General features: G+C 35.9%; 1 protein-coding gene across 1 annotated transcript; it reads left to right on the forward strand.

Moving 5' to 3' along the window:
* The first annotated feature begins 13,204 nt into the window (after positions 1-13,204).
* On the forward strand, positions 13,205-16,531 carry LOC111878948 (uncharacterized). The gene is made up of 9 exons (XM_023875436.3): positions 13,205-13,575; positions 13,913-14,140; positions 14,223-14,344; positions 14,427-14,487; positions 14,580-14,720; positions 14,824-14,931; positions 14,995-15,223; positions 15,301-15,534; positions 16,243-16,531. Exons 1-9 carry the CDS (start codon positions 13,453-13,455, stop codon positions 16,323-16,325), a joined length of 1,329 nt encoding a protein of 442 aa, XP_023731204.1. The 5' UTR covers positions 13,205-13,452; the 3' UTR covers positions 16,326-16,531.
* The last annotated feature ends 1,362 nt before the right edge of the window (positions 16,532-17,893 follow it).

Genomic DNA, 17,893 nt, shown 5'->3' on the forward strand with positions numbered 1-17,893 from the left:
ATGTCACAACTGGTATCAGAGCATTAGTTTAAGTGAACTACGAAATTGTTGGATTTCTAGACTTAAACTTAGAATGTTAAGTGATGATTGTGAGTTGAGTGTGTCTATTATATTTTAGGTAGTACACCTAAATTGACACGAGCACTAGTTTATTTTAGGAAGGATTCCTAAAATGCTTTTATGTTCTAAATGTTTTGTGTTATAGTTATAATGATGCTATTATTTGTTCGGATCTATGGTCTGTTGCCGACCGGATCTGGAAAACCTTATGTGTGTAGGATTCTAAGCATATGATTATGAGATTAGAACTAACATGTAAACATTTCGAAGTGATAAGGAGATTTATACGTTTATCGTAAATAAAGCTTTAATTTCCTATCTTCAATTCTTGCCTGGTACACCGAACGTCTGCTTGGGTGTACAAAACGTTATGGTGAAGACTCATAGAGAATTGAGTAGATGGAAGAAATGAAAAGCTTATGATAGTGAATGATACCTATCAGAAGATATCGTAAGAATGGTATCTTGTCTTAGAATATGTTTGATAAAAAAATGAAACGTTTAGAGGAGTATGGTACGTCTGAAGTACACCTTCGATCGGTAGGATGATGGAATGATTGGTGTAATTCCTGAAGTTGTCCCATCATTTGGAATTTCCATCACCAACCAAGTTGAATAGAATTGATGACTAAAGATACGCATGGAAGAAGTCCTAGTAGAGTCTAGGAAAATTTTATGATTAATTGGACACATTTGTATGTGTTAAATTGTTTTGTGATTTTAGGACTTGGGGACTGCGAGACCGTACTTGGGACGAGTATGAGTAGGTGTGAATAGTAGTGAATATCTATACTACTGGAAGCACAGGACTCACACTTGGATCAGGGAAAGTCCCAAGGTTACCAAGGAACTCGTAATTGATTCCGTCTTATTCTAGTCTGTCGTTACCATCGTTTCGGTAATGACTAAGAAGATGATTTTTATTCTGACCCTAGTGGTCATCTCAAATTGAGTCCGACTACAATAAGTTTGTTACGTGGTTCAGAGAACCAAGTTCGATGTAGTAGTTGACTTAAGTCAGATCGAAGTAAAGGATGATCAAAGCGATCAATAGAAGTATCGCGTTCGTTGTTAAAGAAGTTGGGTTAGGTTGTATTCTAACCCAAAGGGATGAAGTAATAGTGTATGCATTGAGGCAATTAAAGGAGCATGAAAAGAACTACCCCACTCATGATCGGGAGTTGGCAGTGGTAGTATTCGCCCTAAAGATAGGGAGGCACTATCTTTATGGTACTAAATGCAAACTTTTCACTGATTATAAGAGTCTTCAATATCTCTTTTATCAGAAGGAATTGAACATGAGGCAACGGCGCTGGCTAGAGTTACTCAAGGACTACGACTGTGAGATACTTTACCACCCTGGTAATGCAAGTATTGCTGCTAATGCTCTCAGTCGGAAGGTGAATCTTGAAAAGAAAAGGCCAAGAGTGTTGAGAATTGAAGTTGTCTCTACAATTGTGGGAAGTATAAAAGAAAGCTCAGGAGGAAGCTTTAGAGAAAAATGACCGAAAAAAGGAACGTTTGGGATAAAACCTTGGTGTTTGATACAAACGGTCAAAGACTGAAGGTATTCAAAGATAGGATTTGGGTACCTAGGATAGGAGGAGTAAGAGGTCTTCTGATGGAAGAAGCTCACAAGACCATGTACTCGATTCATCCCGGCAATACGAAAATGTATAGGGATCTAAAACCCTATTACTGGTAGCCGACGATGAAGCTTGAAGTTGCTAAAGTATGTGGCTGAGTGTGTAACTTATGCTAGGGTTAAGGCACAACATCAAAAACCATATGGGAGTTTAGATCCTTTACCTGTACCCATGGGTAAATGGGAAGGTATCACTATGGATTCTGTGACTAAACTGCCTAGAACAAGGAACGGTCACGACATGATTTGGGTGGTCTTTGATCGCTTCACTAAGAGTGCGCATTTCATAGCAGCCAACGAGAAATGGTCTATGGGTAAACTTGCGAATTCTTATGTGAAGGAAAGTGCAAGGCTTCATGTTGTTTTGTTAACGATCGTATCCGATCGTGACAACCGTTTTACCTCAAGGTTTTTGGAGGAGTCTATAAGCGGAATTGGGTACCAAGTCGTGTTTGAATACAGCTTACCATCCACAAACTGATGGTCAGAGCGAGCAAACAATTCAAACATTGGAGGATATGTTGAGAGCATGTACCCTGGAATTCCAAGGTAACTGAGGTAAACACTTACCTCTAGTAGAATTTTCCCATAGTAATAGTTTCCACTCAAGCATCAAGATGGAACCTTATCGCGCTTTGTATGGGGAAAAGTGTCGAATGCTGTCATGTTGACTGGGAGTTGGGAAAAGCAGTTTATGGGACTTGAAATAGTCCATCAGACTGCTGAAAAGTTGAAAGTGATTAGGGAAAGGATGTTAGCTACTCAAGAGAGCTATGCTAACAAGAAAAGACAACCGATATCATTTGAAGTTGGAGATTCGGTTTTACTTAAAGTCTCGCCGTGAAAGGGACTTATAAGATTTGGTAGAAGGGAAAGTTGAGTCCAAGGTTTATTGGATCATTTAAAGTTCTTCTGAGAATCGGGAATAAAGCTTACAAGCTAGAATTACCGGAAGAACTAGAGAGTATTCATAACACCTTTCATGTGTGTTATTTGAGAAAGTTCACGGGAGGTGTGCCCAAGATAATTCCCATTTCTGAATTAAGGTTGTACGAGAACAAGAGGTTAATTGGAGAACCTGAGGCAATCGTTGACCGTAAGACTAATAAGTTGTAACGTAAGGTAGTCAATTTAGTGTTGTGCGTTGGAAACATATAAATGGGCCAAATCCCACCTGGTAAACGGAGAGTGACATGGTGACTCGCTACCCGTAGTTGTTTGTCGTTGTGTGATTCTGGGGACGGAATCATCCTAAGGGAGAGAGAGTTGTAACGCCCGTGTTTCTAGGCTAGGAATTAATATTGACATAATGGTCTAGGTTAACCATTGTAACTCATTTAGAAGAAATGAAAAGGAATTATGTGAATATTATGCGAATTATGTGTTTTATGCTTAATTATTAGGATTTAATTAATTAAGAATAAAAATAAGCGTCAAAATTAAAGTGTGAGATAAGCCGTATATCTTTACATAAAGTTGTAGTGGTCGAAACAAGGATTTCGAGGATATAAAGAATACCAAAATCCGAGTTATAACGAAGAAGTTATGACTTATCGAAGTTTCGCGACAAAACCGGCACGGTGCTGAATGTCATAAAAAGTGAGTTTTTGATAAACTACTTTTTAGCCTTAGTGATCTAAATGAAATTCGTAGTATTCGTTAACCCAAGAAGTTCGATAAAAAGAACGCCCAAATCTGACTTCGTATGAGGAAGTTATGATTTTTCGAAGTCTCAGCTTAGCAGTAGACAGCTAAAAACTCAAATTTTAGATTGAGTGATTTTTAGCCGACATAACCTAAAGGAGAATCGAAGGTCTCGTCATTTATAGCACAATGGTAAAAAGTCTGACGAAAACAGACGTCGGATGAAGAAGTTATGAATTTTTAACGGATTTCCTGTCCCGGTCTGTTAAAAATAATAATTTAAAAATTAAATTCAAAATTAGCCGACAAAATCTAAACAAAAGTTGTAGAGCATAATTTTACCTATGCGTGCATATAAAGAACGTCAAAAACGGAGCTCGTATGAGAAAGTTATGGATTTTACAAGAATGGGCACAATTTTCGGGAAAATTCGCAAGGAATGGTGCTGGCCACGTGATCCTCGCATGCATAGCCCGTGCGCAACACACGTGTCGCTTGCTGATTGGACCGAGGGTGCGGTCCAATGATCTTCCGATGCCTCGTTTCTGACTCATCATCCGAGCCTCGCTGGCCTAATCCGAAGGCGCCACATGCCCTACGCGTGTCCGAACCCTCGCATACGTGTCCTTCTCCGGATCCGATCACGTGTCTGAAGCTCCTGCTGCCACATGTCTCGCCTGATGAATCCTCTTCTAAGCCGACTTCGGATCTCACCCTATAAATAGAGGGCTTGCGAGATCTTCCGGCTACTTTTGGAAAATGGGCATTTTTCACCCCTTTTTCAATATTTTAGCCATTTTCGCTTCCCCCGATGCACCGAGATCATTTCCAACGCCCGGAACATGTCCCGGAGTGCCTGAAGGCCCGGAAAAATTATTTTTTCGGTTTTGAAGCCCGACCTTTCGCAGAGCCCGGTTTCTCAATAAACTCCCAGTTTTATTAGAAACGATCGTTTTAGGAAACGAATTGCTGCCTGATTTTCATTAAATCAGGTGAGTGTATAGTCGCTTTCACCTTACACATAGATATGAAGTATTTACCTTAAAATACGTGCTATGTGTAAATATATTAATTGTTTATTTGAAGTGACTGTTGAATTGATATTTATACAAGTTTTAAACTGTATATATATATATATATATATATATATATATATATATATATATATATATATATTATCTACAAATATGTTGGATAAAACATGGGTAGATGAATTAGATGATGTGTGATGAAATAAAAGTGATGAAAGGTATCGATGTTTAAGATGATCTAGTCATCTAGCAGAGTATACACAATGGCCACAGACTATTTTAGATAGCCCAGTGGAACGTTAGTAGACTAGTAAACGGTACGTATGTTTGAACTATATGTTCATTAGGTATTTTTGAACTATGTGTTCATCCATTAGTTCTTCCTTTTCATACTATTACATGTCGGGGTACGGGAGTACTTTATCAGTATTTTCCCTATACTTTTATTTGGAAGAACTTTGGAGTCTTTGTTCTTTTATGAAGTGATTGGACAAGCTTCATGAGTTAGTGATATAGATCATGAGTTAAATAGTGGGTGTGTGATGAAAAGTGAGTTGGATAGATGAGATGATCAGTGATATAGATCATGAGTTGAAAGTGAGTGGTGAAATATGGGAAAAGATTTTACCTAGATGTTAGCGTGAGTGGTGCAATATGAGAAAAGCCCTTACCCAACGTTGACCCCCATCATTCAGCAGAGTAGGGATGACAACCATGGATAGTTTTGATGGTCTGTGGAACACTAGCAGGCTCGTAACCTGTAGGTGTTAATGGACTTAAGTGTTCATTCGTTGTACTCTAAAACCCCCGTCATTCAGCAGAGTATGGATGACAACCATGGACTGTTTTGATGGCCTGTGGAACACTAGCATGCTCGTAACCTGTAGGTGTTAATGGACTTAAGTGTTCATTCGCTGTACTCTATTCCCCTCATGAGTGCCTTTAGGGCAAGTAAGGCTGGGTGTTGGGATTAAAACCCCAATTGTGATTTGATGAACAAGATGCGGAAAATAAGAACAAACACAAATATGAAGATTAGGTCGAATGAACACTCGATTTATTCAAACAAGAGGAGTAAATTACACTTTCAACATAGAATAAAGAATCTAACACTACATAAGAAACCTCACGTGGCGGCTACATTTTTCCTCACTCTTAACCCTAATTATGAATAATACATGACTATTTATAGGGAAAAGATAAGTCTTGGTTTTTAACCTACACTTCATTAAAGGGGCCCATTGCCATCATCCATGGAGTGCTTTGAAACCCTACAACCCCCCCCCCCCCTCAAAGTATGGAATGGATGACAATGCTTTAACTTCCAAAACAAGCATCTAGCTAATAAAAAGATCTTGCAATGAGGAATAGATGAAGCAATCCATGAATCTTGATTCTTCAATAGTCTTCAAACACGAGCTCTAGGATATATAAATCAAGCACCGAAGTAATGTCATTAAACTTCATTTTCGAATGTAATCCCAAAAAATCTTCATGAAAACCAAACCCTCCATAAAAACCCATTTCAGAACAAAGAAACTGAATCACTTCTTGTCTTTGAAGAGCTCCCCCTCCAAGTCACAATGATCTTCAAATAATCTAATGATATAAGCCATCAAAAAATATCATGTAATAACCCAAAATTTAAGAGTCATAATGCCACTTGATTGAGAAAATACTAGAAGTCGGAGATATAACAAGTCCTTAGCAGAGCTCGATGAAGAACTTTCGTTGTAAAGGATACTTCTTTGTAAAAGCTTTAGCAGAGCTCGATGAAGAACTTCCACTGTAAAAGCTACCTTCATAATTCTACCACAAGCTTTATCAAAAATCTTTAACTTTGAAAAGTCACAAATCCAATTTCGAATGGCCATACCAAATTCTCCCCTAATTTATAATCGAAAACGTGATTATAAAGCCTTCTTATGGTCATGAGAATGATCTTGAATGGATAAAAATTATTGTGCTCCCCCTCGACAAAATGATATATACAATGAAGTGTAAAATCTGAAAGAGTCGTGAAAATTTGACGTTATCACGAAAAACGACTTTCCGAACCGCCAATACTTGATGGAACCTTTATTTTTCTATTCACGAAAAAATATGTGCGTTAAAAAATTCAAAACTGTTCACCAGCCCTCAAATTTGCAAACTTTCTAAAAAATGGGCTGAAACTGTCACATTACTGAATGTCAGAGGACTAAATAGAAATTCTACATCAATTTCTCTTTGATTTGTAACAATTTTTGAATTTGATCCAAAACTGCCAAGCTGTGAAAACATCAGGGACCAAAAGTATCAAATCGTTGAAGTTTCAGGGACAAAATATGAAACATTAAGTCTTCTTCCCTAATATACTCCTGATTAAAGGAACTGAACGGTGACACAAACTCGTATACGTATCTTGAAGAACACGAATCTGATCTCCCATTTACTTTCGTTCCAAGTGCTAAAAAACGAACCCAATCATAGGTTCACTTCCGATTCGGTCGAATACAGCCCAAAATGAATCCAGATTCGTTCCTTTCGCTCCGATTTCAAATGGACACATACCGAAAGTGAATCTCAGGTTTGTTCCGAATCCGTCAATTACACTCCCAAAGCGAACCCAACCAAACGTTCAGTTCCATTCGGTTCCAATTTTTGGACACTAACCCAAGTTTGCTTCTTGTGAGTTTCGTTTCCAATTTCGTTGATTATTCCCTTTAGCGAATGTTCATAGGAAGGACTTTAAAGGCAATTTTGACTTTTCGTTTTGACTGTCGTTCATCCCAATTGAGTCCCCGAATCATTCTGATTGAGCCCCAATTTCCGATTTCATAGTTCGCATCACACATCCGATTTTGACATAATCCACGATTCCAATACCCATAACACCAGCGAACCTGAAAAACGTGAAGCACCAAATTGCAAGACCCATTTAGCCGAACTCAACTTCTTGCATTGACCATCGACATCAATTAACGCCAAGCAGTAAAATCAAGTTTTTAACACGATTTCCAGATCAAGCAGGTCGATTCCCAGATAAAACATCACCTTCAATCAAAGATCAGTACTAACTCCATCAATTCATGACAATACTTCACCGGTTCTTCATCGTACATACTAATGTCGTCATTCAAAAGAATCAATAATCACAAAAAAAACACGAATCATAATCGACATATTCATCATTGAAACACTTTGGAACAGAAAAGCTTTTCCAGGTGGTTCGACTTTAAGTATACGCAAGATCAATGTGATTAGATTTGCAAATAAGAACTTTCGAATGTCCAAAAGATCACCATTGATTTTTAGATTCGGTCATCAAACATTAAATCAGAAATTAAAGAAAACATATGAATCTCAATGAACAATCGAATCTCAAACACAAATCAATTGATCGAAACATGAATGAGAAACCCGGATTGGAAGATAATATTGTCGACGATGGATAATAAAAACAAGTAACTGGAACTAGGAAGTGAAGAAAAAAAACTTGGGCTTGAACAATCGGATCAGTGAACAGTAATGAGCAACAAATCATTGGGCCAGATCAAAAGATATTTTATGAATCGATTTTGTATAAAAAAAATGATTAGATCCAATTCAGAAAATAAGAACAAAATACGAATCGGATGAAACAAAAATTACCCAATGAACAGTACATGAATACATAAGCCTCCATGAACAGTAGATAGAACAAAAATCTTGATTCCAAACGCCAAAACATCAATAATCTTCAATAACTTGTGTAGAAAATCATCAAATCAAGAACCGATACTTCAAAAATCAACAGATCTTCAAAGACCCGCTCTGATACCACTTGTTGGGATGAAAACCCCAATTGTGATTTGATGAACAAGATGCGAAAAATAAGAACAAACACAAATATGAAGATTAGGTCGAATGAACACTCGATTTATTCAAACAAGAGGAATAAATTACACTTTCAGCATAGACTAAAGAATCTAACACTACATAAGAAACCTCACGTGGCGGCTACATTTTGCCTCACTCTTAACCCTAATTATGAATAATACATGACTCTTTATAGGGAAAAGATAAGTCTTGGTTTTTAACCTACACTTCATCAAAGGGGCCCATTGCCATCATCCATGGAGTGCTTTGAAACCCTACACTAGGGAAAACCCCTTAGTATGCTCATAAGCTGTATGGAAAACCCATTGACATGTATTGTGGGGAAACCCCGTGGGAAATACCGTCGAGGAATAAGAGATATGGACATCTGAAAAAGAAAGACAAAGTTTTAGATTAGATAATAATCCTTAATATAACACCCAAAAAGAAAAATTAAGGCTAGGACCCAACACAACATTTTACAACTTGGAAGAGGGATGTTGTAATGCAATTGCAAAATATTTGAAGTTAGGTAAATGACGATTTACCAATTTCTACCATGAAAAATGAAATCGATTATTAAGTTTTACATGAATTGAAATTACTAGATTCTTTTAAGATTCATTGAACTTTTCAATGGCATGTTTAAATCTCAATTATGCCCTTCAAGTTTATGACTGAGATACCGAGGATCACAAACAAGGTGTGAATAACCATGAAAATTAACTTGGTACTCTTAATGTCATATATCACCTAATCAATGTGTCGGTTAACCACACACGCTCCATTGATCTTTGATAAACATCAAGCCACCCTTTGCTACCCTTACTAGTCCATGTTAGTGTGCCGGTTAACCACACACACTCCACTAATGACTTGGTAAGGTTCAAAGTGTAATTTCATGGATTAGCATCAATTTCACATTTTTCCTAAAGTAACTAAGATTGGGAATTTATAAAACAATTAGTTACTTTATAATAATTGTTATACTTTAAAGAGAATTATTATCATATCCTACCCGTTCGGCTAACAACCCTCCATCAATCAAGGAAGCGGTGGGTGAGAACGGAAACCTATTAAACTGCCAATTTATAGGCAGTAACCTTATACCCCCCTTTAGATTGGTTTTGTGAATGAGACCTACTAACGATAAGACTGACTTTGTTCTTATATATATATATATATATATATATATATATATATATATATATATATATATATATATATATATATATAAGTATTAACTTTTAATATTATAATAGTATAAGGGTTGAATTTTAACTTTTAAAATTCTAGGGTTTGCAATTAAAGTGTTCATAAGTGAGACTTTACAAATTCCAAAACTTGAGGGCAAGTTTTGAACTCTTCAAAAACTTTTCATTTACATAACCTATGAGTTTAATGACTTTTAAAAGAAAGACTTTTCATTTTACATAACTTGAGGACAAGTTATGGATTTCATTAAAGGCAGGCCTTGTAACGTGCAAGAAAAAGGGGTGAACCCCTAGGATGTCCAGCATGAGTACTCGAGGAGTACCAAAGGGATTGACGGTTGGATAAGAGCCATGTTCTCAGGATTGTTGGTAATTAGAGTGCTCTCGAGGTATTTATATTCAAGGATTAGTTTTGACTAAATGACCGAGCAGAAAATCATTGGAAGAGATCCTCCGAGGTTTAGACCGAGTGGGTGAAGTGTGTATCGTATGGGGAAGCTTTAAGCGGATGGTAAGGAAGTTGGCTATAGCGGACTTCAAGGACGAAGTCCAGTTTAAGTGGGGGAGAGTTGTAACACCTAGAATCCAGGAGGCCAAGTTTGGAAAGGAAAAACTCTAAGTCAATGAGTCAAATCGTCGAGTCCAAGGAAGAACTCGACGAGTCGGAGCGAGTTCCGTGTCATGAGTTAAGTGGCCGACTCGGCAAGTCTGGTATGGGATAGGAAACCCTAAATCCGAGTCCTTGTGCCCTATTTAAGCATCATATTCTCATTCCCTCAGCCTCATCTTCAGCCCGCAAACCCAACCCTCACCCACGAAACCCTAGAGTATCTTGTGAGTGTTTGATCCATCTTTGAGTGATTTGTGTACTCTTGAAGAGGAACGAGAAAAAAAAGAAGGTTGGAGGTTCAAGAAGGAGGAAGTAGATCTAGAAGATACACTCCATTTGCTGTATTTCTTGGAAATCAAGTCTTCATCTTGGCTTTTCGTTTATTAGATCTCTTTATAGTCCCTTTTGAAGGTTTTTGATCCAAGAATGGTTGTTTTTGGGTTTTGGACGTCCCCAAGCAAGATCCTTTCAGATCTAGAAGTATTTGGGTGTGGTTAAGGCATAAAGGTGCAAGATTTATGCCATTAGGAAGTCCCATGCAAGTTTAAAGGGATTATTATGGCCTTTTGGAGCCCTAAAGGCCATGCAAGGATGTAAAGTCCAGGACTTTACGTGGTTATTGGATGTCTAGAGCCTAGATCTTGGTTTCCCTATTTTGGTTTGGAGTGATAAGGGTTTTTGGACCATAGAGTTATGTATTAATGAGCTAGGTTTTTGTCTAAACCTATTAAGAAGGATTGAGAGTGGGTAAAGTTGGAAACTTTACCCTTATAAGGTCATTTCCAGCTTGTATTCAGAGTTTCGGTTTTGGATTTGGAATGGAAGGGCTTAATCCATTAAGATAGCCCAACAGACTAGGGAACTCGACGAGTCCATGGAAGGACTCGACAAGTTGGAGTGGTTTGGTCTGAGTTGGTTCGCGATAGAACTCGGCGAGTCAGTGGAATGACTAGACGAATTGACTAGGTTTAGCTTGAGTCTGATAAGTCAGGGAACTCGGTGAGTCAGGGGCTGACTCGAAGAATGGGTTCAGAATTTCAGTGTTGACTTTGACTTTGTCCAAGGTTGACCTAGTTTGATTTTTGAGGACATTTTGGGTCTACGTGTTATTTTGGTTTTGGTAGCTCAGGGAACCGAATGATCGACAGTTCGAGAATTACCAGTTAGTAGCCGAAAGAGTAGCATTAAGGGATTTAGCAGTGCGAGGTGAGTCTCTTCACTGTGTGAATGGGTCTAAGGCCACAATGCTGACCCATGTAGTAATGAGTATGAAGACCCAGGGGTTAGCCCTTGGCACTGTATGCTAGTATGATATTCCAGACCAAGGTCCGATGCCGGGCGGCAGCCCGAGGAATGTTTGCATGATTAGATTATACTTGTTGTCTGTGTGATACCTGTATGTGCCTAGTAGGGAGGTGAGTGTGGGAGAGGTCCCGTATCTCATTATCAGTAGGAGTATGGACGGGGTTCCATGACTCACCAGTAGCAGGAAAGGAGCGGGGCCCAAGACAGGCGAGGCCTTAGAACGGGAATTCAGTAGCGTATGACTAATGTATGTGTTATGTGTTATCTTATGTGTTTGCATATGCTTAGCGGGCGGGGCCCAGAGACAGGTGGGTCATAAGAGAAACATATATGTATACCGAGCGGGGCTCGATGCCACACGGGGCCTGATGTCGGGCGAGGCCCGATGCCGGAGCAAGTCCGATGTCGGGCAAGTCCCAATGCGGCGGGCAGGGGCCTAGTATGTGATTACGTGTATGGTATGTGGTAGGTTAGGGAACTTACTAAGCTTTGTGCTTATGGTTTTTAGTTTTGGTTTTAGGTACTTCTGGTAGCGAAGGGAAGAGCTCGGGATGATCGCATGACACACACCAAGAGGATTAGCCTGGGATGTTTTACTCTGATAAAATGAATATGTTTTGAAATGATACTCGGATTTGATATAATGACTTTATTTATGAATGAATGATTTTATAATTATGGATTGAGTATTGATTTAAAAATGAAATTTTTGTTCATGATTTTTGGGCTGTTACACAAAATGTAAAGTTTTTTGCATAAAGGACAAAAAGGAAAGCTTACCAACATTCAAATGTAACAATCTTTATATGCGCATAAATGTATTGAAGAGCCCCACAATCCTATCTAATTACTTTTAATTTAAAACATACCAAACTAAAATCCTTATTCCAAGAAAGAAGTTTGAAACATCACTTTTCCCGTTTTACCCTTCGACTCCAAAAAACAAACCAAGGGCTCGAATTGTATAACCAATATTATCAACATCCAATAGGGTCTAAACCTTATTCTCTTGAAGCCCAAAGCCTTTACTTAATCCATTTATTGTCCAAAATCTCGAAATAAAAAACTTTCGATACAGGATGTTGTATATCATTTTGCATGTTTTAGTTTATAGAACTCATTATGTATATATGTGTGTTTTTTCATTTCTAGAAATAAATTTGTGTGTAGGTGTTCATCCCCAAAAATCGATTTGTATATGAGTATTCATCATAGACGACTGATTGTAGCAATCTCCTCCGATAGTGAAACATAAACACAATCAGATTTAAGAGTGTATTTGTGTTTTGTGTGTTTTTTTAGGAATCCTAGAAAATATAAAGCGCGTATGTATGTGTTCTTGAGTTTTTACAAATAAACACATAGATTTGGGTAGGAGAAAGAGAAGTGGACCATTTCCTCTTAAGATTTATTAAATACTTTAAAAGATCTTTAAAAATAAGAAAAAATGATATACTAATAGTTTTTTCAATTTGGACAAGACCAAAACTAAATACAAATATTGAAAAGGACCATCAATCTAAAAATTTAGTGTTTGAATATTTTTCTTAAAAAAATATATACCACAAGGACTGTTTTTTGCAATTTTGTTTGGAAATTATCTTTAAATGAAATTACCAAATCATCTTATTTATTTAATTAATGATTTATCTATTTTTTTAATTCTAATTGGTTTCTACAATTCTACACCATACAATAAATGTTGAATTTATATAAACATATTTCAATCTATATATAAAAATGAAGTTACGATAAAACATTTTTTTTACAAGTTTAAGACTTTGAATATAATTTTCCGTGCTAAAAAAAATTGCTTGAAATATAAAATAGGAAAACGCACCAAAACAAACCAGGGTAAAGATCCTAGAAAGGAGATCTAACCCAATTACCCAAGGGCTTTGCTTTTGCACTTTCCTTTTTTCCGTTTTCAGAGTACACAAGGTGGTGAATTGATGTTTTGCATTGCAGTGCATTTTGTGTTTCTCATCATTATATAAACCGCCTACAATCGACGTCGATCACAAAACCCCCTTTCCCATAAAACTCAAACCAATTAAATTTCTTGATCGTATTCCATAACAGTAGTTGTAGAAACTTGAACAAATGGCAACGGTACTGACGTGGATGGTGATAGCAACGGCATTTAGTTTCAGTGTTGCTGCTCCTGAAGAAGCTCTCATCTCTCGAATTGCATTTGGTTCTTGCGCTAATCAGACCTCTCCACAGGTAGAATTCCGTTGTTCTCATGACAAAATTAGTGTATTACTAGCCCGAGGAAGAACAAAAAGAAGTGCAGTTTGATTTTTTGATGTCAAACGATTTTGATTTTAATGTCAAACGTTTAGTTTTGATATGGAAATTGAACGTGAATACAAAAGCTTTTCAATCATCAATTGCCGACTGCAAAAACTGTATGCTATAATAGATACTGCAAATAAAATGATCTATACATAACTACCTGTTTTGAAGTTGTAAATGAAGGTAGAGCTTGTATTTTTGAAAAAAGAAAGGGGTATTTTTTTAGGGTATAGGGCTAATACGAATTTTAATCTCTTATTTGCAGCCTATATGGGACGCTATAGTAAATTTCAAACCCCAAGTTTTCATTTGGCTTGGGGATAATATATATGGAGATATCAGGAGGCCTTTTAAATTGTTTGGGAATGAGAGAACCATTGGGCCATGGAAGAACGTTCCTAGGTTTGTTCCTTCTTCAGTGGATGAAATGCAAGAGAAATACAAGATTGCAAAGAAGAATCATGGTTATTCCCGTCTCCGTGAGATTGCTAAGGTGCTTCTTTACTTCCTAAACAACTTTTGGGCTTCATTAACACTGAGTTTTGGTATTGTTTCATGGTGCAAGTACATTGTAGGTGATTGGCACTTGGGATGATCATGATTATGGATTGAATGATGCTGGGAAAGAATTTAAAGGGAAAGATACCAATCAAAAGCTTATGCTGGATTTCTTGGATGAACCCCATGATAGTCCAAGGTAAATACTGCTTAAAAAAAACAGTTTCCACTTTCCATGTTATTGTTGATAATTACTCAAATGGGGATGCTTGCTTTTGTAGACGTAAACAGGCTGGTGTTTATGCATCTTACACATTTGGTCCTGAGGGTAGACAGATCAAGGTATTATTTGTTATATATTACTGGATTTGTTTTTTTTTTCTTATCAATATATAGATGCGTAGTGTATGTGTATCTGACTTATTTGGGTTTAGGTGATTCTTTTGGATACTAGATACCACAGAGACCCCCTACGCAGTGATGGAACTATTTTGGGAACTGCACAATGGAAGTGGTTAGAAAAGGAGTTGAACGGTCAACCTTCAGCAATAACAATAATTGGTTCATCTATTCAGGTATATAACTTTCTTATTTCACAAATAATCATCAGTTTATCATTTATGCCAAATACAATCACAAAGAATACAATTAGAGGTTTAATGGATGCCTAAATTTCAGGTTGTATCAAATCTTTCAGCATGTACGGGTCCTTTATTCTACATGGAGAGCTGGGGACGTTTTCCAAGCGACAGAAAACGTCTTTTTAACATGATATCAGATAGCAAGGTATTTATATTTTTATTCTTATTGAGATTTGAGAGTTTTAATTTTTATTTATTAATATAACAGAGAGATGGGGTTGTATTCATAAGTGGAGATGTACATTTTGGAGAAATAACAAGATTCGATTGTGGGACCACGTATCCGTTGTATGACATCACCTCAAGTGGTCTTACCCAAGCTGTTGAGAAGGTGATCCCTTCATTTCTACATTTTGGGCTGAGATTCTTGGCATGGGTTACACCTACCACCATGAGAGTTATCAACAACAACTGCAAATACAAATCATGCACTTACGGTCTGTCACCGTTTTTCTTCCTATTTAATCCATTATATATAATTTTTAAATTATAATTTATAATGTATAATGTATAGGACAACCTAATTTTGGAGTTATACAAGTAGATTGGGAGGCAAAACCCGTGAGTTTGAGATTTGAAGTGAGAGGCGTAAGTGGTGAGGTTGTTAATAGTGTGACTACATCATTGCTTGACCTTCAAACCAAAACCAAAAAGACGCAATTACCCCAACAACACTGTTTTCTTGAAGTTGATTTACCATGGCTTACAAGACATCGCTTGGCTATCTTATTCTCCTTTTTTGTAACCGGTATGTTATTATATTTTCAATTACGATTCTACCCTTACCTTTTTCTTTTTTTTATAAAAAAAAAAAAAGAAAGGCACAGCTGGTTGGTTGAAACTTTATTTATACTTCAATATATATATATATATATATATATATATATATATATATATATATATATATATATATATATATATATATATATATATATATATATATATATATATATATATATATATATATTTAGAGAAATTTGCAAATTTGGGCCCTGTGCTTTTTTTGTTTATAGGCCCAAAAATGAAACTTTTTGAAAATTTTCTTCTTATATCACTGTTTCATCTGTGGACTTGAACCAAAAAGAAAAGGAAAACAGAAAACACTGGAACGAAATTTGTAATTTAGTCTTTTATATAAGGGGGGTATAGTGGTGTTTTAGGAAGAAAGGAATTGAATACCTTTCCTTCCACCCTCCCATAGAAGAAATGGTGAAATCCATCAAACATGAAATTAAAAAAAAAAAAAAAAAAGATTTTCAATTCCATCTCTTTGGCAACCAAACAAATACTATGGAACGGAATCTTGCATTCCATTGGAATCCATCAGAATCTGCAAACCAAACACAAAGCGTAATGAAAATTGAGAAAGTGGAGGTGGTGTGAAGTGTTGACTTTTTATTTAAATTTATTATTTTATTTTATTTTATTTTTATTTTTTTATTTTTTTTTGTTGTAGTGCTGATTGTGGTGCAGGTAGGAGGTTTGTACGTGGTGATTTCGTTGATGGTTAAATGCCTGCGGAAGTGCAAGCTTGATTGACTTGACTCACTGAAATTTTGTAGATGCTTTTTGGTGATTTATTTAGAATATAATACATAGAGTCTAAGTTTATATGTTTATAACAAATTAATCAAATCCGGTTTATTCTTTTTTTCTTTTTCTTTTTCTGTCACAAGCTGAATATGACATAGGCTATGTCGGTTTTACTTTTAGTAATTTGGATGGATTTTGTTGTTTCATCGTAATTCTTGGCTTTTAGAAAAATAAGAAGATATATTTGACATGTTTTCAAAATCATGGCAATTTCTCAAAAAGCTGAAATATACGTTGGGTAAGAACTAAGATTTGTCAAATCACAATCTTTTAGTGCGTGAGACTATTTTATGAGAGCAAAGATTTTGAATCTTAGAATTGTCAAATCCAACTATTTTGTGGAACAGGTTTCCTGAGATATTCATTTGAACTACTTTTTTTTTTCTTCCACTTGAGTGTGTTTCCGTTTGGCATGATTAGAGGCCCCATCTTAAAAGCAAGAGCATGTTAGATTTGATGGGATTCGATTAAATCCAATAGGAAGATGTTTTTCATTTAACCAAATTTCATATCATTTTCTGATTGAAAATATCAAGGAACTGAATTCCCTTGAAATCTGAGAATACACCGCTTGAAGGAAACTGCATTCATCTTAGGGTGCAAATTATTTTATTTTCTTTATATGTTCGTTTCTTTTTATTGATATTTATTATTATTACTAGTTGTGAGACCCGTATATTATACGGGTTGATTAAAACAAAATGTTAAGTACGAACGATTAAATAGAAATTTTATTTGAATTTGAAATTGAAATAAGTGAAAATTATAAAAAACATGCAAAAAATAAATTAATTAAAATTATGTGTTTAGTGTGTACTAAACGGGTTAATTATAACAAAATATTAAACATAAAGGTTTAAACTGTAAATTTATTTGAAATTAAATTTGAAATTTAAAATTTGAAATTAATAGTTATTATGGTATGTTTAATTTATGGAAACTAAATTAGTGATATATTGAAAATGAAAATTAAAGTAATAACAAGTGGAAAATAAATATATTTCAAATTATGACAAAATGACATGTGGCTAATTTTATAAGAGAATGACATGTGGCAAAGTCATTTTCATTTATTAGGGTAGATTACCAATTGCTATAGTAGAACATTTGCAACTAATTTTTTTCATTATAACTATTTATTATTTACTGTTATCGTATTTTTCTTATCAGTCTTGTAGTATCATTTATATTATTTATAATTAGGGTAAATTACACAAATGGTCCCTATGGTTAGGAGTAATTTGCATGTTTGGTCCCTAACAATTATTTTTAACTCGTAAGGTCCTTTTTATATGTTTTTGTTACGTCTTTAGTCCCTTACAGACTTGAATTGACTATATTACCCTTAATGGTTTTTTATACTATTATTATTATTTAGACAAAACTTCAAAAATGGTCCCTGTGGTTTCCAGAAATATCAAGTTTAGTCCCTAAGTTCAAAAAACCTCACAGATGGTCCCTGTGGTTTCAAAACTTTTAACAAATGGTCCTTCCGGCTCACTCCGTTAGCATTT

Source organism: Lactuca sativa, chromosome 2 (assembly GCF_002870075.4).
Source record: "Lactuca sativa cultivar Salinas chromosome 2, Lsat_Salinas_v11, whole genome shotgun sequence".
Taxonomy (NCBI): domain Eukaryota; kingdom Viridiplantae; phylum Streptophyta; class Magnoliopsida; order Asterales; family Asteraceae; genus Lactuca; species Lactuca sativa.